The sequence below is a fragment of the Barbus barbus genome, assembly GCF_936440315.1.
Source record: "Barbus barbus genome assembly, chromosome: 1".
In the NCBI taxonomy this organism is placed as follows: Eukaryota; Metazoa; Chordata; class Actinopteri; order Cypriniformes; family Cyprinidae; genus Barbus; species Barbus barbus.
The window spans coordinates 3,181,902-3,206,264 of record NC_136729.1 but is presented as its reverse complement, the minus strand read 5'-3'; the positions used below and the strand labels follow the sequence as shown (position 1 = coordinate 3,206,264).

The 24,363-nt window shown below is 37.3% G+C and overlaps 3 protein-coding genes across 3 annotated transcripts; 2 read left to right on the top strand and 1 right to left on the bottom strand.

Annotated features, from left to right (window-relative positions):
- On the bottom strand, positions 1-7,261 carry LOC306849558 (deaminated glutathione amidase-like). Its single transcript, XM_079384684.1, has 6 exons — positions 7,103-7,261; positions 5,627-5,863; positions 5,450-5,553; positions 2,236-2,372; positions 2,011-2,136; positions 1-870 (listed from the first exon to the last, which is right to left on the bottom strand). Exons 1-6 carry the CDS (start codon positions 7,171-7,173, stop codon positions 610-612), a joined length of 936 nt encoding a protein of 311 aa, XP_079240810.1. The 5' UTR covers positions 7,174-7,261; the 3' UTR covers positions 1-609.
- A 3,119-nt stretch (positions 7,262-10,380) lies between these two features.
- pfdn2 (prefoldin subunit 2) lies at positions 10,381-13,014 on the top strand. The gene is made up of 4 exons (XM_079378938.1): positions 10,381-10,496; positions 11,427-11,515; positions 12,014-12,137; positions 12,222-13,014. The coding sequence occupies exons 1-4, from the start codon at positions 10,425-10,427 to the stop codon at positions 12,408-12,410; spliced, it is 474 nt and encodes a 157-aa protein (XP_079235064.1). The 5' UTR covers positions 10,381-10,424; the 3' UTR covers positions 12,411-13,014.
- Positions 13,015-13,994: 980 nt separating this feature from the next.
- LOC306869126 (beta-1,4-glucuronyltransferase 1-like) lies at positions 13,995-20,476 on the top strand. The gene is made up of 2 exons (XM_079415741.1): positions 13,995-15,330; positions 18,373-20,476. Exons 1-2 carry the CDS (start codon positions 14,050-14,052, stop codon positions 18,562-18,564), a joined length of 1,473 nt encoding a protein of 490 aa, XP_079271867.1. The 5' UTR covers positions 13,995-14,049; the 3' UTR covers positions 18,565-20,476.
- The last annotated feature ends 3,887 nt before the right edge of the window (positions 20,477-24,363 follow it).

Sequence of the window (24,363 nt, the reverse complement as noted above, 5' to 3'; positions counted from 1 at the left end):
GCTCAACAACTCGCACACGATTCGCTCAAAGATGAATTTTTCCAAACCCCTCCTTTGCGTGACGCTAACCTGCTCATCTCGCCTGATAAAGCAGTGTTTGTGAGCGCAGTGCTGCTTTGTGTACAGCGTTACCGGGAAACAGATATTTTTACCGCTCCAAAAGCGGCACCTAGTGGCAAAGAATGAATTTGCATTTTCATTCAGACCAACACGAAAATCAAGTTTTCCCAAGTCTGCGTGCGCCACAAGTGTGCGGGCAATATGCTAATGTTTCATGTTGACGTCAGCATTAAACGGCTTGCGATTTGTTTAAAAACGACTCCTTTCAATGATTCAGAGTGGACTATTTTTTTTGAGAGACAATAACTTTATTCACGGTCCACTTTCAGAGTTAAAACTTGGCAGGATGTTTTCATTCACCGCTGTGTTACACACTGCATGAAAGCTCATTTTCAGAAATCCATAATAGAGCCACTTTAATTTGTGTTCTGATGATGAACGAAGGTCTTACAGGTTTGGAACGAAATGATGGTGAGTAATTAATGACAGAATTTTTGGGTGAACTATCCCTTTAATGTGTATTGATCTTTTTGAAATAAAAGAGAGAGCTCAGTCCAGGCTGCAGTAGAAGCGTTCGTCTCTGCGATGCTGGAGCACTGGCATGTCCCTCCGGACGTCCTGTAGTCGCTGCAGGTCGATCTGCACCAGCGTTAAACCCGTGTCTGAGCTGCCACAGTCCCCGATCACCTCACCCCACGGGTCCACGGCCAGCGCGTGTCCGAACGATGACCGCTTCGCGTGATGAGCTCCGACCTGTGCCGCCGCCAGAACAAAACACTGCGTCTCGATCGCCCGCGCCCGCAGGAGAACCTGCCAGAGGAACAGACTTCATATCAGCACATCCACATGAAAACACAACGGAATATCACAATCAATTTACTTGATTGCAACGTCTAAATCCAATACTTGTTTGCTTTTTTGAGTGCTGATTCCAAAAGTAGTTTCTGTTTTGCTGAAGCACGTCACACTTTCTCATGAAACGTAGCCTTTTTGCTTTTGACAAGGATTTATGTGGTGGAGAAGTCTTGTATTCCCCCTTAAACACCAGAAAAACTGCCACAAAGACCTACTTCCTGTCTTCCTCTGAGCCAGATTACATTCATTTAGGTCTAATCCTGATTTCACTGTTATGACCAGTGACTGAAGATATTTTCATCTGTGAGTGTTTTACTGCATGCAAACAGCCACTGAAAATGACAAACTAGGCAGGAAAAAGCATATTTTGCTTATTTTATAAAGTACTTTGAGTATTTGAACATATCGCCACTTCTTCTAGATTATAAATTAAATTATGTGTTTGGAATACTTTTCTTTTGTCATTAAATGCATTAAGCTGATAAAATAATCAAATTGGGAAAAACCTTCATTCTTTGTTCAGATTTCATACAATTCAAGACATTTTCATACAAAATTACATTTATCATAAAGAACTTATTTTTTCAAAAAAAATGTGCCATTATGACAACATTTTCATGACAATTAAATGTATTTAAACACTCAAATTACTGTATTATGTTTTAAATTAATTAATAATTAATAATCATGCAAATAGTTATTGATAGACAAATAAATACATGCATACATACTCATTATTGTAAACCAAAAATGACAAAATATTAATGATTATTTAAATATCATGGTAATATTTTCTGTATTTTTTTCCTTAAAAAAAAAAAAAAAAAAAAAAAAAAAAATTGCATTATAGTTTTTTAGTATAAAAATAAACTTAATGATCACCTGAGAATTACGGGGGGAAAAAAACAACCTCAAAATTAAGACTATATTACAATAGTGTGCTCCTGACAATTTAATATACCTGTAACTGAAAAAAAAAGTATGTAATGAAAGTTTTTATTGACTTTTTTAACTAGTAGCTTTTTTATTGCAAATCTGCACTCTTTGTGTGAATCAGCGGGGCTGTGTTATTGACTCCTAAGATGTTCTTCTGACCTCCCAGTGAGCTGTTCCTGTGGCCACAGTGAAGGCTGATGGGTAAGTGAGGATCTCTGCCCCGTGTCTCCGGAGCACTGTGGACAGCTCAGGAAAACGCAGATCATAGCAGACGCCAAGACCAACCTGCAATAAACACAACACAATCACAGCAATACAGTACACCCTAATATCAAGACTGAGCGCTGGCTGACTGCTCATGTCTGTCGTTTGGGGCTGAAGTACCTTTCCGATGGGCGTCTGGACGGGAGGCACCAGTCGAGGTCCAGGAATGGTGAAAGCGCTTTCCTTCAGAGACACTCCTTTACTCGTCAACTCCACATCAAACAAATGAGCTTTCCTGTACACCGACACCAGCTCGCCTGAACACACACACAACAACATATTACACCCGCTTCTGCTGACTGTGACAGAGCACCGTTTAAGGCATTTCATACAAAATTATATTTAGCATCAATTGTATATATATATATATATATATATATATATATAGAACGGTGATAAGGTTTTTGTCCCCTTCCTGTTTTGTTTTTAGTTTTTTGCATATTTCTCACACTAAAAAGATTCCGATCAAACAACTTTTAATATTACACAAAGATAACGCAAGTAAATACAAAATGCAGTTTTTAAATGATGATTTCATATATTAAGGGAAAAAAACCTGCCTGGCCCTACGTGAAAAATTAATTCCTGTTAAATCATGAAAGAACTGTGATTAACCACATTATTTTAGAAAGCGGAGTTAAATTTCTCTAGCCACACCCAGGCCTGATTACTGCCAGACCTGATGAATCAAGAAATCACTTAAACAGAACCTGTCTGACAAACACATCATGCCGCGATCTAAAGAAATTCAAGAACAGATGAAAAACAATAGTTGACGTGTATCAGTCTGGAAAGGGTTATAAAGCCATTTCTAAGGCTTTGGGACTCCAGTGAACTACGCTCAGAGCCATTATCCACAAATGCAGAAAAATTGGAGCAGTGGTGAACCTTCCCAGGAGTGGCCGGCCTACCAAAATTACTCCAAGAGCACAATGATGACTCATCCAGGAGGTCATAAAAGAACCCAGAACAGCATCTAAAGAACTGCAGGCCTCACTTGCCTCAATTAAAGTCAGTGTTCATGATTCAACAATAAGAAAGAGACTGGGCAAAAACAGCATCCATGGGACAGTTCCAAGGCAAAAGCCATTGCTGACCAAAAAGAACACAAAGGCTCGTCTCACATTTGCCAAAAAATATCTTTATTATCCCCAAGACTTTTGGACATATTCTCTGGACTGATACAACAAAAGTTGAACTTTTTGGAAGGTATGTGTCCCGTTACATGGTGTAAACCCAACACAGCATTTCATAAAAAGAACATCATAGCAACAGTCAAACATGGTGGTGGTAGTGTGATGGTCTGGGGCTGCTTTGCAGCTTCAGGACCTGGATGACTTGCCATAATTGATGGAACCATGAATTCTGCACTCGATCAGAAAATCCTGAAGGAGAATGTCCAGCCATCAGTTCGTGACCTCAAGCTCAAGCGCACTTGGGTTATGCAGCAGGACAATGATCCCAAACACAGCAGCAAGTCCACCTCTGAATGGCTCAAGAAAAACTAAATTAAGGTTTTGGAGTGGCCAAGTCAAAGTCCGGACTTAAATCCGATTGTGGCATAACTAGGGATGTCAACGATTAATCGACGATCGATTAATTGTTGATAAACGATGTAATCGATAAGAGCTATTGATGGTTGATTAAGCAGTTTCATTTTGGGGTGCGTCCGGCTCATGCGCAAAACACGTGCAATCGGCTGTGAGTGACAGTGAAGGGGCTGGGTCTTATTTTGTATTGACATGTAGTAATAAGTCACGTTCAATTATAATTTCCCTAGATAATTGTTGCATATTGAGCACTTCGCTTTGACAGGGCTGCGGACACGAACAGGACAGATATAGGCTATTCATTACTACAACTTGTTAATTCATTCCTATGACATATTAATTTGTGGCCATTGTCCAGATTTGTTCCCTAGAAAACCCATGAATTAACTTAAATGTGTGGACAATTTAAGTCATAGTAACGAAAACAGTGATTAAAAGTGAACAACAATAAAATAAACCTGTGAATCTAGAGGTTGAGACAGTGAGGATTTAGGAAAAGACCAAAATCCTAAATTCGTGACCATCTGTCAAAACAGAGCACAATGGCTTGATTTAAATGTATGCTCTTGAACGGCTTGAATTCAAAAGCATGGTCGTGATGTAACATTTGCCTGCTAACCAATTATTTTTTTATTAACATGCATCTCACTTGTGTCATAATACTCATATTAAAATGTTTCAAATGGGTAACAGTGTGTTTTGACATCCCTAGGCATGACCTTAAACAGTCCTTTCATGCTCAAAAACCCTCCAATGTGTCTGAATTACAACAATTCTGCAAAGAAGAGTGTGCCAGAATTCCTCCACAGCGCTGTGAGAGACTCATGGCCAGTTATTATCGCAAACGCTTGATTGCACTTGTTGCTGCTAAGGGTGGTCCAACCAGTTATTAGATTTAGGGGGCAATTATTTCAAAACTGCATTTTGTATTTACTCTGGTTATCTTTATGTAACATTAAAATTAGTTTGATGATCTGAATCATTCAACTGTGACAAATATGCAAAAAATAAAAACCAGGAAGGAGGAAAACACTCTCACCACTGGTTCTAATTACTGTATTTTGGTATAAAATAATTTGATCTTTCAATGGCAACAGCTATTGATTCTGATTTAAAAAAATAAAAAAAAATAAAAAAATTATGAAATATTTCAATTATCATCAAAACATCATACATAAAAATAAATGCCATATCAAAAATATGAATGATTTCTGTATTTAGACAGAACAGTCCATTCGGCCTTTAATTTATACTAGTTTTAATTTTTAAAAATCAATGTATTGTAGTATTTTTAAAACATTTAAATATGTATCATAATTAATTTACCTGAATCACTTGAGAATTATTAAAATAAAATGCCTATGCTAGGACAATTTTAGGACAATATTTTGAAACATTTTTCTCCTTATGGCAATATTTTCCTGTTAATTAAGTACACTTAAAAGCATAATAATAACTACTGTATTTTATTTTGAAATATAGGTTGAAATAAATAAATAAACAGCTAATCCTTACTGTAATGCAGAAAACAAAGTATGGTATAAAATTAGTTTGAATTTAAATACCACTATAATACTTTCCATATTTAAACATCATTGTGGTATTTTCTGCTTTTAATTTATACAATTTTTTCCTGATAAATACTGTACATTTTATACATTGCAATGACCCTAAAATAGACTAAATTTTAGCAAAATATAATTTCTTCGATTTTCCAATTAATTTTGTGGAGAACTATGACTAGGACAGACTTTAATGAGATCCACTCAAAGTGAGACCGGCACCTTGTCCATTAATGATGACATGGCTGTTATAAATGCGGCGGTCTGTTTCCCAGTCGTGTCCCCTCTCGTGAAATCCCCCCAGAGACAGCCACACGTCCAGCTTCCTTCAACACACACAAAGAGCTCCTCAGAGTCAGATCCGGTCAGTCGTCTGCATCAGTGCTGTGTGTGTCGTACCTGGCCAGGTGTGTGTAGCGGCTGATGATGTCTCCGTCCAGACTCTCGGACAGACGCAGCGTCTCCTCACGGTTCGAGCCGATGTAATCCAAGCCCTCCGGCAGGAACACCATACAAGCCCCGCCCTCTTTGGCCTGCTCCACCAATCGCGAGCCTGCGCTGAAGTTGGCCTCTTTGTCAGGGGTGGCGGTCATCTGACAAACAGCCGCCACAGGAAGTGATGACGACGACGACATCCTGTCAAAACAAACGAAGAACATGCCTATGTTTTTATTTCATCTCCAGAGAGAAACATCAGCAGATACACACAGAAATTACAACCGTTTAATTACAACAGAAATATACAATACCGTACATCTCAAAGTAATAACACAATTTATTAAAACACACAGAAACTTAAAGCTCTTCAGTACAACCCACCTATATATATATTGCTTCCAAAATAAAGGTTTTTGTTTATATGTGTGTTGTGTGTATATGTATATATAATTACACACACATACATAAAATATTTACATGTCTATATTTATTTTCATATAATGTATATTATATATAAACATGTAATATATGAACATGCACATTTTTCTGAAATGTATACATGCATGGGTGTGTATTTATATTTACATAATAAATATACACGGTGAACACATAAATTAAGTAAACAAAAACGTTAATTTATATATAATATTTCTGTCAACTTAAAACATTGAGAGCAATATATTTCAATCATAAAGTAGAATGTACTTCTCAACTTAGTAATAATAATAACAACAACATGCATTAAAACACACAGAATATATTACTATTGTGGAGTAGAAAGTGCATCTCAAAGTAGTAATATATATTAAATATTATTTATTGTTTATCTAAATGAAAAATTAAGTTAAATTCTTTAAAAAATAATTTAAACAGTAAACCTCTATTGTGCAGCACTTTGTTTAACAAACAATAAAAATAACTTGATAAAATTGCGTTTTAAAAGATTAATTTAATTGTTAAAATTGAATGCGTTCCTTTTTGTACCAATATTTTTGATGATATTTTTCTATTCATAAAACACAGAATATAGAAAAATATAGAAATAAATGGTGCATAATCTAAATGCGAATATTGTATAGTTCCATGAAAACTATAAATATAAATAAAAAAAATATTACATGAATAAAAAAAACAAACAAAAAAAATATATATATATAATTCTTGTATTAAAAAAAGTTATTGTATTTCATTAAAGAAAATAAGAGCTCACAAGTGTGTGAATGAGTAATGCATTATTTCTCTTTCTGCACTGGTTAGACTGGCACTGCTGCGCGGACATTACTGAGAACTGCAGGCTAGTTATACTGAAATTACAACAAACGAAGTAAAAGCATGTATTGATTAACATCAGAACCTCGTGCACATCCACAAATCATCTGACACGAGGAGCGTTGCACTGCAGAAGGAATCAACCCAAACTAAAGCAGAACCCCTGACCTGCTGCTCGATCTCAGAGCCGCTGCGAGAGAAGGGCTTCCTCTCGGTCTCAGTGCGAGAAACAGACGCATCGACAGCCGAGGACACTGAAGGAGTCCACTATAAATGCGCGTGCAGTCCAAACAGGTCGATTACCACGAAACATGAGGTTCAGAGAGGGCGGGGCTTAGTCAAGCCGCTGCCTCTGATTGGACAGTGCTTTGGACCGAAGTAATAATACTTATATTTACGTACCTTATATTTTCGTTAAATTGTTTATAACCAGTATCAGTAAAATTACATACTTACCAGCATTATTACTCAGGTTTAATTATAATAATTTCAGAAACAGTGCCGAGACAGCGCTGTCACGGGGTATCTGTTACATTTCTCAGCACAGAGCAGGAAGGACCAATCACAGGAGAGCATCGCAGGAAGGACCAATCACAGGAGCGTTGTTGTGTCATCACTAAAGAATAAGCATTTATACACACACACACATATATCTATAAATACATATATATTTACTTTATATTTCCATATACACTGCGGGAAATAAGTATTCAACACCTGAACACATTTTTTATTAAACACATTTCCAGTGCGACAATTCACATGAAATTCTGACCAGATGTTGGGATAGTAACTCAAGAAATCTACACAGAGAAAAAATATTGAATATTACAATCCATAAAAAAGTGTGTAATAAAGTGAAATGACACAGGAAATAAGTATTGAACACACTAACTGAGATTATAGTTAATCCTTGGTGGAAAAGCCTTTGTTTGCAATAACAGCTTCAAGATGCTTCCTGTATGAACAAACTAATCGTTCACAGCGCAGGTGGGATTTTGGTCCATTCTTCTAAACAGACGGTCTTCAAATCTTGAATGTTCCGCGGGGCTCTCTTGTGAATCTTGTTCCTTCCATGAATTCTCTATTGGGTTTAAGTCTGGTGATTGACTGGGCCATTCCAACATCTTTATTTTCTTCTTCTGGAACCAATTCCGAGTCTCCTTTGCAGTATGTTTTGGATCATTGTCCTGCTGGAATGTCCATCCATGTCTCGTCCTCATCATCCTGGCGGATGGTAACAGATTCACCTCAAGAATTTCCTGGCACATGGCTCCATTCATCTTCCCTTCAATAACATGGATTCTGCCAGTACCATGAGGAGAAAAACAGCCCCATACCATGATGCTTCCACCTCCAAACTTCACTGTTGGTATGGTATTTATAGGGTCATACGCAGAGCCATTTCTCCTCCAAACATGGCGCGTGGTATTATTGCCAAAAAGTTCAATTTTTGTCTGGTCTGACCAGACTACATTCTCCCAGTAATTCACAGTGTTGTCCAAATGTTTTGTAGCAAACATAAAATGAGCTTCAACATGCCTTTTCTTCAAAAATGGAGCCTCCTGAGGTGAGCGTGCATGGAGGCCGTGGCGGTGGAGTGCATTGACTATAGTTTTCTCTGTGACAACTGTACCTGCTGCTTCCAAGTCTCTCTGTAGCTCTTTCCGAGTGGTCCTTGGCTCTTGGATTACTCTTCTGATTAACTTTCTGACTCCCTGATCAGAAATCTTTCGAGGAGCTTCTTTGCGTGGCAGGTTGATGGTGGAGTTGCGTATAATGGTGCTTACAGGAACATTTAGGAGTTGTGAAATCCGTCTGTAACCACTAACATTTTTATGCAGCACAACAATCTTGTTGCGAAGGTCATGAGATGTTTGTATACTTGCATTCAGAGGTGGGTAAGGCTAACTGATTACCCTGCAATAACCTGGCTGTTCTAATTTGCACAAATAGGAGGTTGAACTAATTAGTGAAATCAGCTGTTGTCTTGCCTTGGTGTACTGCTTTTTCTTTGTGTGTTCAATACTTTTTTCTTCTCCTATTTCACTTCATTAAATATAACTTTTTTATGGATTGTAATTTTATGATTTCTTTATCTGTGTAGATTTCTTCAACATCTGGTCAGAATTTCATGTGAACTGCTGTACTGGAGATGTGTTTAATAAAACATTTGTTCAAGTGTTGAATACTTATTTCCCCCACTGTGTATACACTGCCGCTCAAAAGTTAGGGATCAGTAAGATTTATCCCCCGGTTTCACAGACCTGGCTTAAATCTAGTCCTAGACTAAACTGTAAATCTGAGCTGTTTCAGCTGAAATAAACTTGCTCTGAAAACACATCAGTGCCTTTGTTCTGTCTCAAGATGCACACCAGTAATGTGTTTTCTAAGCATAAATGACTTAAATGTCCTAATTGAACTATGATCTAATCCTGTCTGTGAAACTGGGCCTTTTAAAGAAGTTTCTTCTGCTCATCAAGGCTGTATCTATTTGATCAAAAATACAGAAATATTATTGCAATTTAAAATAACAGTTTTCTATTTTAATATACTGTAAACTGTAATTTATTTCTGTGCTCAAAGCTGTATTTTCAGCAGCATTACTCCAGTCTTCAGTGTCACATGATCTTCAGAAATCATTATAATATACTGATTTATTATCAATGTTGGAAACCGTTGTGCTGCTTCATATTTATTTTTGAGACCTGTGATATATTTTTTAGGATTCTCTGATTAATAAAAAGTTAAAAACAACAGTGTTTATTTTAAAACAGAAATTTTGTGTTACAATATACAATGCTTTTCAATAGTTTGGGGTCAGTACATATTTTCTTTCTTTATTTTTAAGAAATTAATACTTTTATTCAGGAGGGATGTATAAAATGAAAAAAAAGTCATAGTAAATACTTATATTGTTAGAAAAGGTTTATATTTTGAACAAATGCTGCTTTTTAAACTTTGTATTCATCAAAGAATGAAAGAAAAAAGCATTGCATGTTCCAAAAAATAATATGAAGCAGCACAACAGTTTCAATGCTCATAATAAATCAGCATATTATTATGATTTCTGAAGACTGGAGTGATGATGCTGAAAATACAGCTTTGCATCACAGGAATAAATGATGTTTGACTATATATTCTTCACATAGGAAACCAATATTAGAAATTGCAATAAGATTTCGTAATATAATTTTTTTCTGTATTTTTGATCGAATAAATACAGCCTTGATGAGCAGAAGAGACTCCCTTAAAAACATAAAAAATCCTACTGATTCCCAACTACCCTTCGTAAGAAACCTTTATCAGAAACGTGTACAATATCTCGCCGGTGACTATGGGTATTTTATGTGTGTTTTAAAAAAATAAATTCTAAGCAAACAACTTATACTTCCGTACTCTTTGTTCTAAGAGAGCGGTAATTTCAGTCAGGAGTGTTCGGGGTCAGCCTCTCATGTGGTCCTGACAGCGGTGCTGTGTGCAGTTCATCATGGCGGCGAACAGCAGCAACAGCACGAGCGGTAAAAGCGGCGGAAAGCAGTCCGCTCCGTCTGCCGAGCAGGTAACGACGCGTCGGGTTTATTACAGTAACGCATGAACGCTTCATCTGCGCCGCGAGCGAGTAACGTTAACGCGTCTGCTGTAAACAACAAAGCCGCGAGCGCCCGACGCCCCTCAGTGCATTCTAATGGATGCGTGCAGGTTTTGTCGCGTCGCTCGCGCAGTAGATGTGCTGTGAAGCGTGTTGAGACGCGCGCGCCAATGCAAACCTCAGCTCAGCTGCATGATACTGTCATTGTTAATAAATCTGTGTATTACTAGCACACGCCCTCCTGCCTCCATAAGAAGAGTGCAGCATCTGTCACACTACACTTCCTGACGACTTCATAGTCAAAAATGAAGTTTTTTCTTGGTCTAACATAGATTTGAAGTGTTTAACATGTATCCTGTGTGATGGCTTTAGGTTTCATAATGTGCATAATATTTCGGTGATAAAATTACATTTAAAATACATGCTTGTATAGCTTTACATTACTACACACAAACTTTTTTACTTTATATAAAAAATATTTAAATATACATGTATAACAAACTATTATGAAATATTAATGTTATATCACATGTATTTAAATTGATATATATTTTTATAGGCCTATTTTAAAAGCTTTATATGTAATAATTTGATAACATTGTAACTTTAATAAATATAAAGTGTGAATATAATTTGTAATAAATACAAATTTATTACACGAAAGTCCAAAAGTTAAAATAATAATGTGGAAAATGTGCATTTCAGTGCTCTTAACATTTAGGAAACCATATAGTTAATGAGAGACCATAACATGTTTAAAACAATTATTACCTCATAAAAATAATTTTAGCAAGCCTGTATATTTGAACCTAATGATCATACTATTATTATTATTATTTAATTTTTTCCCTTATTAATATGCATGTAATTAATATGTGTGCTTGTGTTTGTTTGGATCAGGTGGTGGCTACTTTCCAGAGGATGCGACAGGAGCAGCGCAGTATGGCCTCCAAGGCTGCAGAGTTTGAGATGGAGATCAATGAGCACAGGTGTGTTTAATAAAAGTGACTTCCCTTCCCACATGCACTCTGCAGTGAATGGGTGCCGTCAGAATGAGAGTCCAAACAGCTGATAAAAACATCACAGTAATCCAGTCCATCAGTTAACATCTGGAGAACACAAAAGCTGCATGTTTGTAAGAAACAAATCCATCCCACTTCTGAGTCCATAATAACACTTCCTCCTGTGAAAAACTCCATCTGGTGTTTCTTTCATCAAAATCCAGCCACATATTTGTTTAGGACTGGTTTTCACTTGTAAACGCTGCTTGATCCGTGCATATTTCTCTCCTGATTCAGACTTTTTCACAGGAGAATCAATATTATGCATTTTGGACTTGACAAAGTATTGCATTTGACTTGAATACATGATGGATTTGTTTCTTACAAACACAGCTTTTCACTAGATGTTAACTGCTGGACTGGTTGTTTGAAAGGCAGTGTAAAGCATGCACGCTTGTTCTAACGCTCATCACTTCCTCTGCACAGCCTCGTCATTGACACGCTAAAGGAAGTCGATCCGTCGCGGAAGTGCTTTCGATTAGTTGGCGGTGTGCTTGTGGAGAGGACGGTCAAAGAAGTCCTGCCCGCATTAGAAAACAATAAAGAACAGGTACGACTCTGCTGCTGGGCTCACAAACATTTGCTCGTCATAAATAAACAATGCGTTATTAACGCTTCTCTGCTTTCCGATCAGATTTCGAAGATCGTGGAGTCGCTTAACACACAGATGCAGGTGAAAGGGCGGGAGCTGACGGAGTACCGCGAACGCTACAACATCCGATTAGTCGGAGAGGACGACAAACAGGGCAAAGCGGACGCCAGTCAAGCCAAAGAGAGCGAAGGAGGAGGCTCTAAAGGAGGCGCCGGAGTGCTCGTCTCCTAGTGGATTCTGTAAACGCTGGTTCAAATTCGTTGGCGCTTTAATATTTGCGGAGAGACTGAGTTGCAAGTTTCTATTTAGTCTTACAGATGCCAGTCATAAAACACAAAAGAGAGTGAAAGTCTCGGTTTTCATGCATGTTTTGTACATTGATAATATTAAAACACACAACAACACCTTTCCTGTCCGAGCATTTACAGCCGTTCACAACGAGGATGCAGCAGCTAAATTGTTTTCCATTATTTGCTTTTCAGTCCGGTTTATTACAAATAAAACCTGTTTCATTTCATGTCTAAATGGACTGCATAAATTCACCATATTCACAATGGTTTTGAGGCTTGACCCTCACTTTCTTCTGCTTTGGGAAGACGTAATATTTAGTAATATTTGGTGCAGAGGGAAATGAACCCTGGACCTCGACTCCATCGTTTATCGTGTCACGACTGGACGCCTTTTTATGTTTGTGTTGGTTATTGAATTAAAAATACAAAATTCAGCAAGATCTGTTCACAGTGTTGCGTGTTTTGTTTGTCAATAAACTTGGAGCAAAAAAATTGTCTTGCTTATTTAGTGTAAAATAAAGTTACAATCATATTATTACAATAGTAATATACTTGTCTTCATGTTTTATAGATTTTCTAAATAATGTAAAAATAATTTTGCTATTATTATTCAAACTGACTGGCTTTCTAAAAATGACAGTGTGAACAAAAAGAGGTTCGAGTCCAGTTTAATTTATTAGTGTTGAAGATTTGATTTTAATAGCCCTGTGTATAGTTCTTTATTTTGTGTGATTTGTTTTCGATTTGTGTTATTTTTATATTGTATTATTAACTATGATTATTGTTATTGTTTGTATCAATTAGTTATGCGAGTTGTCAAAAGTTTTTTTGTTATTATATTTTTAAATGCAAGTTTGGTGAGCGAAATTCCGCGAAAAGGACAGATTGCTTAACGGCAGCAACAAACTCACGTACACAGCTATCTACTGTAATTACGTCGACTTTTACGACAGGAAATTCCACTCGCTCAACTGTAGAGGGCTGCAAAGTCTCAAAAATACCGTCTCAAGATCACCGTTGTATATTACAATATTATGTTTGTATTATATTATTGTATATTTATTATTTTATTATTTGCACCATGTGCAAAATCATCATTGCACTTTATGATTAGCGCTTGCTGAGCGCATTTAGCACGTAATACACCAAAACTGCAGGACTTCCGGTCTGTCATCTTTACCGGGATAAAATATGAAATTAAAAATTAATTTTCGACGAGGATGGGATTCGAACCCACGCGTGCAGAGCACAATGGATTAGCAGTCCATCGCCTTAACCACTCGGCCACCTCGTCAGATACACATACATGTACATGATCCTTTTGAATCGACATAAATTCACTTTTAGGTCTATTTTTTGGTGTCTAATATGTGTTTACTGGTATTTTTTCTGGCTGTTGCTGACAGGGAGTGTTTATGGAGTCGACACAGACACATACAGGCACGCCAGAGCACAAGTAGTGAGCCGAGCCCGTTTTACGGTGTTTACGGTAACGTTAAGCGGAACACTAAACAAACATGCGCCGCCATGCGCAGACTAGTGTGTGCGTTTCTTTTCTGCTGTTCACAGGCGTCTTTTCAATGCATGCATCCAAACATGCAAGTCAATTTCCGTTTAAACTGACCTGCACTACATCTGGCTGCAATGCAAATCAATGCAGAGTCGGCTGCTGCATGCACGAGGGCTGCATACCTTTGCTGATCTGTGTGAGCACTCTTTATTTCATTAGCATTAAGCAAAAGGTGCAGGTAACTGTAATGCATTTCTCTAAAAAATGCTCCGTGTTTAAGGTGGTACTCGGTGCCCTTCTCATCGTTGCACTGTTGCAGCTTTTATATCTGTCTTTCCTCTCAAAGTTGCACGGCAAACAGCAGCGCTACAAATATTCTGAGCTCTTTGGCTCCAAAAAGACCTCAAACCAAGGGGAGAAGAACCCCAGACGGGAACATCTCAGGTACTCTTTATCCACAGGTGGGATCTTCGATGGGAGCGGACAGTACCGCATCTATAAGAACCTAATCAAAAGCGACTTCTCGACCAATCAGAAGCCAGGCGCGGATCCCAGATCGCACCACCTGGCTTTGGCCACGCATACGACCATCAACAACCTTCACCATTTGAGCTCTTTGTTGGAGCGCTGGCAGAATCCGCTATCCGTTGCGATATTCGCCAATGGTCAAGATGTCAAGTTCGCAACGGCGTTCGTTTACGCCCTCAGCCTGTTCTGCCCGCAGGTTCAAGCGCTGGTGGATTTCCATCTGGTTTGCCACTCGGGCGAGATGGCGAGTTTCCCAGAGCAGGATCGAGAGCATTTCGCCGGTCTGGAGGAGATGGGCTGCTCCGGCGTTTTCGCCAAGCTCGAATCGCACAGAGACAAGTACAAAAACTACGCGATTGGGAACAATGTCTCGTACCCCAATAACCTTCTTCGCAATGTGGCCCGCAGCGGCACAGACGCCGCTTACATCCTGGTCATCGATATCGACATGATGCCCAGCGCCAATCTGCACCAGCAATTCGTGACAATGCTAATGATGCGCGAACCGGCGGTGGACGAAGTCCTCGTGCTTCCCGCGTTCGAGATCAGACACACTCGTAAGATGCCTGCGACGAAGGCGGAGTTGGTGCAGCTCTATCAGGTGGGTGAGGTGCGGCCGTTTTACGATGAGCTTTGCCCTCGCTGTCAGGCTCCTACGAATTACTCGCAGTGGGTCAATCTGGCCAGAAGGGGCTCCGGGCCCCTGGAAGTGGCTTACACTATAAACTGGGCCGATCCGTGGGAGCCTTTCTACATCGGCGCTCGTACGGTTCCTCTCTACGATGAGAACTTCAGGCAGTACGGCTTCAACCGCATCAGTCAGGTGAGGCATGGAGAGGTGGACTCCTGCAGGAAGTGTACAGGTGCTGGTCATAAAATTAGAATATCATGAAAAAGTTTATTTATTTCAGTAATACCATTCAAAAAGTGAAACTTGTATATTAGATTCATTCATTACACACAGACTGATATATTTCAAATGTTTATTTCCTTTAATTTTGATGATTATAACTGACAACTAATGAAAGTCCCAAATTCAGTATCTCAGAAAATTAGAATATCAATTAAGACCAATGCAAAAAAAAATATTTTTAGAAACGTTGGCCAACTGAAAAGTATGAACATGAAAAGTATGAGCATGTACAACACTCAATATTTAGTTGGGGCTCCTTTGGCCTGGATTACTGCAGCAATGCGGCGTGGCATGGAGTCGATCAGTCTGTGGCCCTGCTCAGGTGTTAAGAGAGCCCATGTTGCTCTGATAGTGGCCTTCAGCTCTTCTGAATTGTTGGGTCTGGCGTATTGCATCTTCCTCTTCACAATACCCCATAGGTTTTCTATGGGGTTAAGGTCAGGCGAGTTTGCTGGCCAATCAAGAACAGGGATACCATGGTCCTTAAACCAGGTACTGGTAGCTTTGGCAGTGTGTGCAGGTGCCAAGTCCTGTTGGAAAATGAAATCTGCATCTCCATAAAGTTGGTCAGCAGCAGGAAGCATGAAGTGCTCTAAAACTTCCTGGTAGACGGCTGCGTTGACCTTGGACCTCAGAAAACACAATGGACCAACACCAGCAGATGACATGGCACCCCAAACCATCAATGACTGTGGAAACTTTACACTGGACCTCAAGCAACGTGGATTATGTGCCTCTCCTCTCTTCCTCCAGACTCTGGGACCTTGATTTCCAAAGGAAATGCAAAATTTACTTTCATCAGAGAACATAACTTTGGACCACTCAGCAGCAGTCCAGTCAAGACGCTTCTGACGCTGTCTCTTGTTCAAGAGTGGCTTGACACAAGGAATGTGACAGCTGAAACCCATGTCTTGCATACGTCTGTGCGTGGTGGTTCTTGAAGCACTGACTCCAGCTGCAGTCCACTCTTTGTGAATCTCCCCCACATTTTTGAATGGGTTTTGTTTCACAATCCTCTCCAGGGTGCGGTTATCCCCATTGCTTGTACACTTTTTTTCTAACACATCTTGTCCTTCCCTTCGCCTCTCTATTAATGTGCTTGGACACAGAGCTCTGTGAACAGCCAGCCTCTTTAGCAATGACCTTTTGTGTGTTGCCCTCCTTGTGCAAGGTGTCAATGGACATCTTTTGGACAACTGTCAAGTCAGCAGTCTTCCCCATGATTGTGTAGCCCACAGAACTAGACTGAGAGGCCATTTAAAGGCTTTTGCAGGTGTTTTGAGTTAATTAGCTGATTAGAGTGTGGCACCAGGTGTCTTCAATATTGAACATTTTCACAATATTCAAATTTTCTGAGATACTGAATTTGGGACTTTCATTAGTTGTCAGTTATAATCATCAAAATTAAAGGAAATAAACATTTGAAATATATCAGTCTGTGTGTAATGAATGAATCTAATATACAAGTTTCACTTTTTGAATGGTATTACTGAAATAAATCAACTTTCTCATGATATTCTAATTTTATGACCAGCACCTGTATACACGACCAATCAATTCGCCAAATGCAAAATACACACACACTAAAGAAAAATTGTAGCGCTCCAAATAGGAAAAAAGAAATCCTTTTACTGCAGGTGCGTAGAGCCAAGGGAATACTTGAAAACGAACAAGAAGGTATCAGGCTGCACATGGAGTCTTATTATTACTAGTATTATTAGTATTTATATTAATTATAAAATTATTGCAAACATACATAAATTGTGAGAGTCGATAATATATATATATATATATATATATATATATATATAATATATATATACCGTCATGGCGAAAAATATCGGTACCCTTGGTAAATATGATCAAAGAAAGCTGTGAAAATTAATCTGCATTGTTAATGCTTTTGATCTTTTATTAAAAAAAAATCACAAAAATCTAACCTTTCATTGGATAATAAGAATTTTAAATAGGGGGAAATATCATTATGAAATAAATGTTTTTCCCATATTCACAATTTTGAGCACTCCAGGGTGATTATGAACATGAAATTATCCAGCCATGGCTTCCTCTTTCACAGAAATATAAATAGGAGGGGAAACGAAGCCCAAATTCCCTTAAAAGCAGGGTAAGTGATTTCTGGAAGCCAATGTTGATATTTGAAATCACCAAAATAAACACGCCCCATACCCTGTATGGCCATGACTGTATGTGTATATATATATATATATTTACACACTCTTACAATTAATGTTGTAACATAATATTATGATATTCTAAATATAATAATATACTACAATATTTTAAACATGCATTATATTATGTATTTATATTTAGTCATTTGGCAGATGCATACAATACAGGACAATAGAAGCAATTAAAACCAACAAAAGAGCAATATAACCATATATATTTTAATGCATAGTAATAATAATAATAATATACATACAATATTTAAAAAAAATGTATGTGTGTTTGGAATATTAGGCTATATTATATTTAAAGTATCAAATTATATAACTATAATACTTTTTAAATATTGCATATACAGTATATGTAACAACTTTTCCAATAATTATTATAATATCCTAAAAATAATATATGTTTCCAGAATACCATATATGTATATAATTTATATAATAAAATAATTTATTATTGTAGCAGTTTGTATATGTATTAACCCCCAAAATTAATAAATAATATTATTATAATATTATATTCTAAACAAATATGTAACTGTGAAAATTACAGTTAAGTATTTAATACATGAATTATAAAATGTTAATTTTTTTGTAAATAAATATATATATACTCACATATTGCAATAATACTAATTAATATTTTGTATAGTGTGAATAGAAAGTGGACTGAGTTTGAATTCATTGATATGCATTTATTTTTGTTATTCGTTGATTTACTCAGTAACCTGCCGACTGATTTCTCTCTTCTCTTCAGGCCTGTGAGCTTCACATCGCCGGGTACCGCTTCTCTGTGGCAAGCAATGCGTTTGTGGTGCACAAAGGGTTCAAGGTCCAGGGAGAGTTTCACAGCAGAAAGGACGAAGAGAACCGCAAGAACCGCATCCTCTTCAGCAGCTTCAAGGAGAGCCTGAAGGCCAAGTATCCCAACTCGCCTCTCCACTGCTGAGAAAACAGACGGCGATGACAGAGATCACCTGACCAACATCTTCCAGACTTCATCAGAGATGCACAAAACTGAAACGAAGAACCTGTTTGTATCTCCATTCATTTCAAACATCAAAAACTCTACAAAGGAGATGTTCTTAAATGCTCATTAATTTATCAATAAGCTGAAGACATGATCCTAAAGAGAGAAACTAAATAAAGATGGTACTTTTTGCTTTCAGTACATTTGTGACTACTTTGGATTTTGAGAGCAAGATACAAAAGTCTTCAAAGTTACCTTATTTATTAGATTTTTTAAATATATTTTCCATCTCACTTCTCAGAGGTTTTCAGTGTATTCTAATGTATTTATTTTTTTTATTTCCCCCCAAATTTAAGGCAAGACACCCCAGGCAAACGTGCATTACACGTTTTCTGACATGGTATGTTTAAAATATGCAAATTATCCACTATTTAGTTAACAGATTTGCATACATTTATAGAATTTAGAATAAATCTGGATTTTTGCATAGAATAAATCTGGACATTGGATACAGCCACGTTCAAACTATTTTAATTTTGTTGACATGTTAGAGTCAAATATTTTTACAGATGGGATTTTGGACTTCTCTTTTTATATCAATCAAACGAGGAATAAAAATCAGGAGAATTTTATATAAACAAAGCCCTCTGTAAAAACCTTCAGCATATAGACGGTAATAAAACTGAAAAATTTGGTGCAATTGCTGCTAAAGTAGAGTAAAAACGCTTTTTGAAAAAAACGGCCTTTAAAGATATGCATTGTAAATTAAATCTACAGACGCAAATTGGTTAATTGCAAATAAATAAATAAATACTTTGAGCATATATATTTTGTTTTCCAATATTATGAAACCAAACATTATGAAAAACCAAATAGCCCAAAATCTCAAAACTGACCAGTGCATGAATAAACAGTTTTTTGCCTGTAGTGTCTTGCCTTAATCTGAGAAATTATTCCTTATGTGAAATATAATAAGCAGCAGCCAATGACTGATTGTTAGTCACATTACTACGATGAGTACCTACCGTATAAGAGATGCGGTGCAGCTGTATCTATCTCATGTTGTGACTGTAACTCTACGTGTGTTTGAGTTCCTGACGAGACGAGGTCTTGTAAAGACCCAGAGATTAGTTGTAAAGCTATTAACATATTAAGGTTGATAGGCCACCTTTATGCTAATAACACCTCTAAAGACGCTCACAGAGCCTGATGATATTACACACACACAGGGAGTGGCTGAAAATCATATTAGTGTTTTAATTATACTGTGGATTAGGGGTAGACGACCATTAAGAAACACCAGATTAATGCAGGAATGTACAGTTGTAGCGAGCCACACGGTGTGCAGATGATTAGACTGAACAGGCAATACTGTATATGACAGATATTTACATCAACTGTACATGATATGCAGTGTTTAACACTGACTGGGGCTCGTATATATATATTGTCCTTTGTTTTGGGAAAATATAATCCATTTTCTTTTACTTTATAGTATTTTTCTAATTTGTTTTTTCTGATGTGAAAATCTTGCCTGATATTGAAAGAGTTTATTTTTACATTTGTAATATTATTTTGCCAATTATGCTTTGTCATAAAAGCAAGATGTTGGTTATTTAACTCCGATTACCCTGATAGTGTTTTGTAGTAATGGAAGCATGAATGTTGTGACTCTGGAAAAACACTGTCAATCCAGAAACCTTGTTGTGAAACCTGATTGTAAAGCGTTTTATAAAATTGTAACGAAGTGGACATGTAATTATTTGGTTATACATGAAACTAACACTGTTTTAGTTATTGTTGAATGATGAATGAAGTTCTGTCGCTTTTGTTATTAATATTGACTTGTTTGTTTTGTATCTAGTTACAATAAATCTACAACATTTGTGTTGGTCTCTTTCAGTCTAACTTCTATAGCAAATTAATTATTGCACATTATGTTTCTGATCATATAAAACTGTAGGCCTATTCTAGAGTGATTTACGGCAAGGAAAAACTCAATTGAAATTACGAGCATAATTGTGCAAAGTTCAGATAATTAAATAAACAGAGACATTAGCTTTTATAAGGGAGGAGAAAACGCTTAATATAGCCTATATATAGAGTTTTTGCTTGTTGGCGTCAAGATGCATCCAGTCAAACTCAATGCATTAAAAAAACAGTTTAATTGGATGTACAGTAATTTCACTAGATGAAATGCCATCATTACAAATTATTGACAAAATTAAGTGAGACAAAACTACAATCTGGACTGTTTAATACAATGAATGTAAGCTGAGAGACATTAAGAAACTAATGTGCTATTTTGTGTATTGTTGGGGGGTCTTATTTTAACATTTTATAAATGTTTGATTTTAAGTACAATTTTTGTTTATTTATAACAGTTTTGATACTGTGTTGATGTAAAATAAAATAAAAACCCCGGATATGAATATAGATCAAGGCCACAAAAATAGGCAAAATTAAAAACAAAATAAATAGTAATATTGCTATTTTTATTTCTATCCCTTTTTATTTTTTTCTCTGAAATTTGCTATTTTCTGTGAACATGCAAGACTTCAGATTCATTTTCTGCTATAAACAAAATGCAGCCTAAACGGAAAACTATTTTTCCGTTTGCTACAGACCAATGTAGCCTATTTATAATTAAGACAATACATTAAACAGCTAAAAAAGACAATCTAATTTAATAAGAAATACCAGTTTGAAGCACAGCGAGTTGTTTTGTACAAGAATAAATCCTGGAAGCCAATGCCACCGGAAGTCCTACACTCAAGTTACAAATGGCCGCGTGCGCTCTTACATTAAAGGATTTGATTGGCACATATGAGTTTATTAGTCTGAAGCCTACACTAATAAACGTCTGAGTGTCATTTTCATAACTGAACCAGTAGGGGGAGTAAAGTGTGCGGCGGGAGACAACCGGCCCTCCAGCTGTTTCATGCCTAACCTGTGTTGTTAAAATAATAATAATAATTAAAAATAACTTATGTTAGTGTTTTACCCGGAACTACTTATATTACAGCGATTGCAGGTAAAGCCGCTATGTTTCTTCAGCTTCTGGGTCAGTCCTTCCTGAAAGTGAAATTTTAGTGTTTGTGTTAGCAAAGCAAATTCATAACAGAGCAATTATTTTTGTACATTTTAAGACCAAGGAATCAAATGGTCCCTTGCAACACATTTCTTGACGTTCTGACTGGCTGAGAGGATTGTTGAGGAGAGTTTTGGGTGTCGAAAAAACGTGCAATTTTACAATTATGATTAGAGAGCAGAAAATCGGGTGGACCTGTTTGATTTGCGTCAAAGTGAGGCACTTTCTGTGTGTTTGTGTGTCATTAGGTTTAGCTGCTCTTCACCTCCGACTAGATCTGTCTTGAATCTGCAGAACAGGCTACGCATTTACCCCATCAATAACCCCATGCTGAGGAGAACGCAAACAAACAGAGTTCATTTCAGTTCACATCTGCTGCTAAACGTGATTAAACAACCACAGAAGTACTGCTGCTCTTCATATGGTTCATTCATTTAGATTAGTTTGACACAGTTCTTCATTATCCACTTATATAGGCTATCAATTAACTTATTGTAAAGACACAAACGTAACTGGAGAGGCTAAATGTTTTGTAGTGTAATATAATATTGACAACCCAGCCTACAGAAAAAGTTCTGAGAACTTTGGCTAATGTTCTCTCAAAGTTATTAACAAAGGTAACGAGTAACGCTAACTGGACGTTCATTCAAAAGGATCTGGTCTTTAATGTTTTCAAAGCATTATTTATACATCGTTCATGGATTAGTTTTTTCTTTCTGAAACATTTTAGTTGGATGTTCATTTAACATTTTTATTAAATGTCAGGCCTACTACTTTCAGAACGATTATTCAAAAGTTACAATAACCATAAGGAAAAAAATTATCAAACGGAATGTTCCTTTACCGGTCACATTTTAAAAAATAATAATGTTTAAAACATTTAGCCTAATGTTTGGATGAACTTTGAGAACATTCAGAAATCAGAACTGTAGCAAAACATATGTTTGTTAGCTGGGAATAAATGAGTTTTGCATTCACAAATTACAAAAGCTGTTTATGCCGATTACACTAGTTGTTTACAATTCTGTTTATGAACTTCGCAGCAAAATGACACCTTCATGTCCATAATTAGCTACAAGACGGTTCAGAAATTCTATTTGGAATGTTCACACTGTTTGAAATAATTAGTTGCTATGGTAACTGTCAGGATGCCAAAATGTATCGGACTTTGCTGCTGATGTCTTTCTTGTCATGTGTTATTCCATATCAAATTGAAACTATTTTCTATAAAGAGTAAAGCGATAGGGAAATATATACAGCTAACATTCTTTAACTTGAAAAAGCTTCCATTTTGTTTGTTTTAGATAATTTGAAGGTAAAACATCTTAATGATGGATTCTTTTCTTACAAACACACAGCTTTTCACTTCATAAAAAATTAATTGATGGACTGGAGTGGTGTGGATTATTGTGATGTTTTTGGTCTGTTATTGTTTTTTTGTTGATCTGTTTGGACTCTCATTCTGACGGCACCCATTCACTGCAGAGCATTCATTGCTGAGACACTGATGCAGAGACACATTTCTACAAACCTGATGAAGAAACAAACTCATCTACATCTTGGACGGCCTTGTTTTTTGAGTGAACTGTTCCTTTAATCCAAAGCCATTTACAGAACAGCTCAACGTTTCTTCTGCGATGTCTCTGAAACGCATGACGTCTGTCATCTCTGTTTGTACATTCTGTACATGTTTGCATTGAGCTGCTCGTTCTCTCTCTTCTCTTACCTAAAGAAATGTGGGAGAGGAAGCAGAAGGCATGATGGGTGAGGGGTTGGTGTGGATAAGACGTTTCATTAAACAGGTTTGGTGAGGTAAAGTGGGGCTTATCCCTGCAGCTTTGAGGAGCAAGGCTTATTTGGGTCACAGAGCTTTATGACACAAGCAATTAGCAGCAGTGCTAGCAGGAGGGAGGCAGGCCTGAGATTAGCCGCCCTGAGCTGGGAGAGAAGGGCAGGCTCGGGCAGCTGGGCCTTGTGAGGGGGTTTGGGCCGAGCCTCTCTGTCTGGTTGAACAATTTGTTTCTCATCACACGCCACTCACGAGAGTGTGAGCAGATTTTGTTACTGACTCCAGTAAACACAGATTGGGGTGAGAGACTGATGCCAGTCGCTGCTAGATAAAGCATAGTTGGGTGTCTACTGCACAAAAACAAAGCCCAGTGATCTGTTTCAACAAACCCCTTTAGTTAAGACGAGTATTTTTGCAAAGAGTTTGTTGTAAACAGCTGCAGATCATTTCTGGTTGACTACATATGGACTAGTCACTAGTAAAAAAGAATGTCTATCTATCTATCTATGTAGTATATTGTATAATATACATCTATCTAGTATATTATATATCTCTCTATCTACACTCACCGGCCACTTTATTAGGTACACCTTGCTAGTACTGGGTTGGACCCCCTTTTGCCTTCAGAACTGCCTTAATTCTTCGTGGCATAGATTCAACAAGGTATTGGAAACATTCCTCAGAGATTTTGGTCCATATTGACATGATAGCATCACGCAGTTGTTGCAGATTTGTCGGATGCACAGCCATGATGCGAATCTCCCGTTCCACCACGTCCCAAAGGTGCTCTATTGGATTGAGATCTGGTGACTGTGGAGGCCATTTGAGTAAAGTGAACTCATTGTCATGTTCAAGAAACCAGTCTGAGATGATTTGAGCTTTGTGACATGGTGCATTA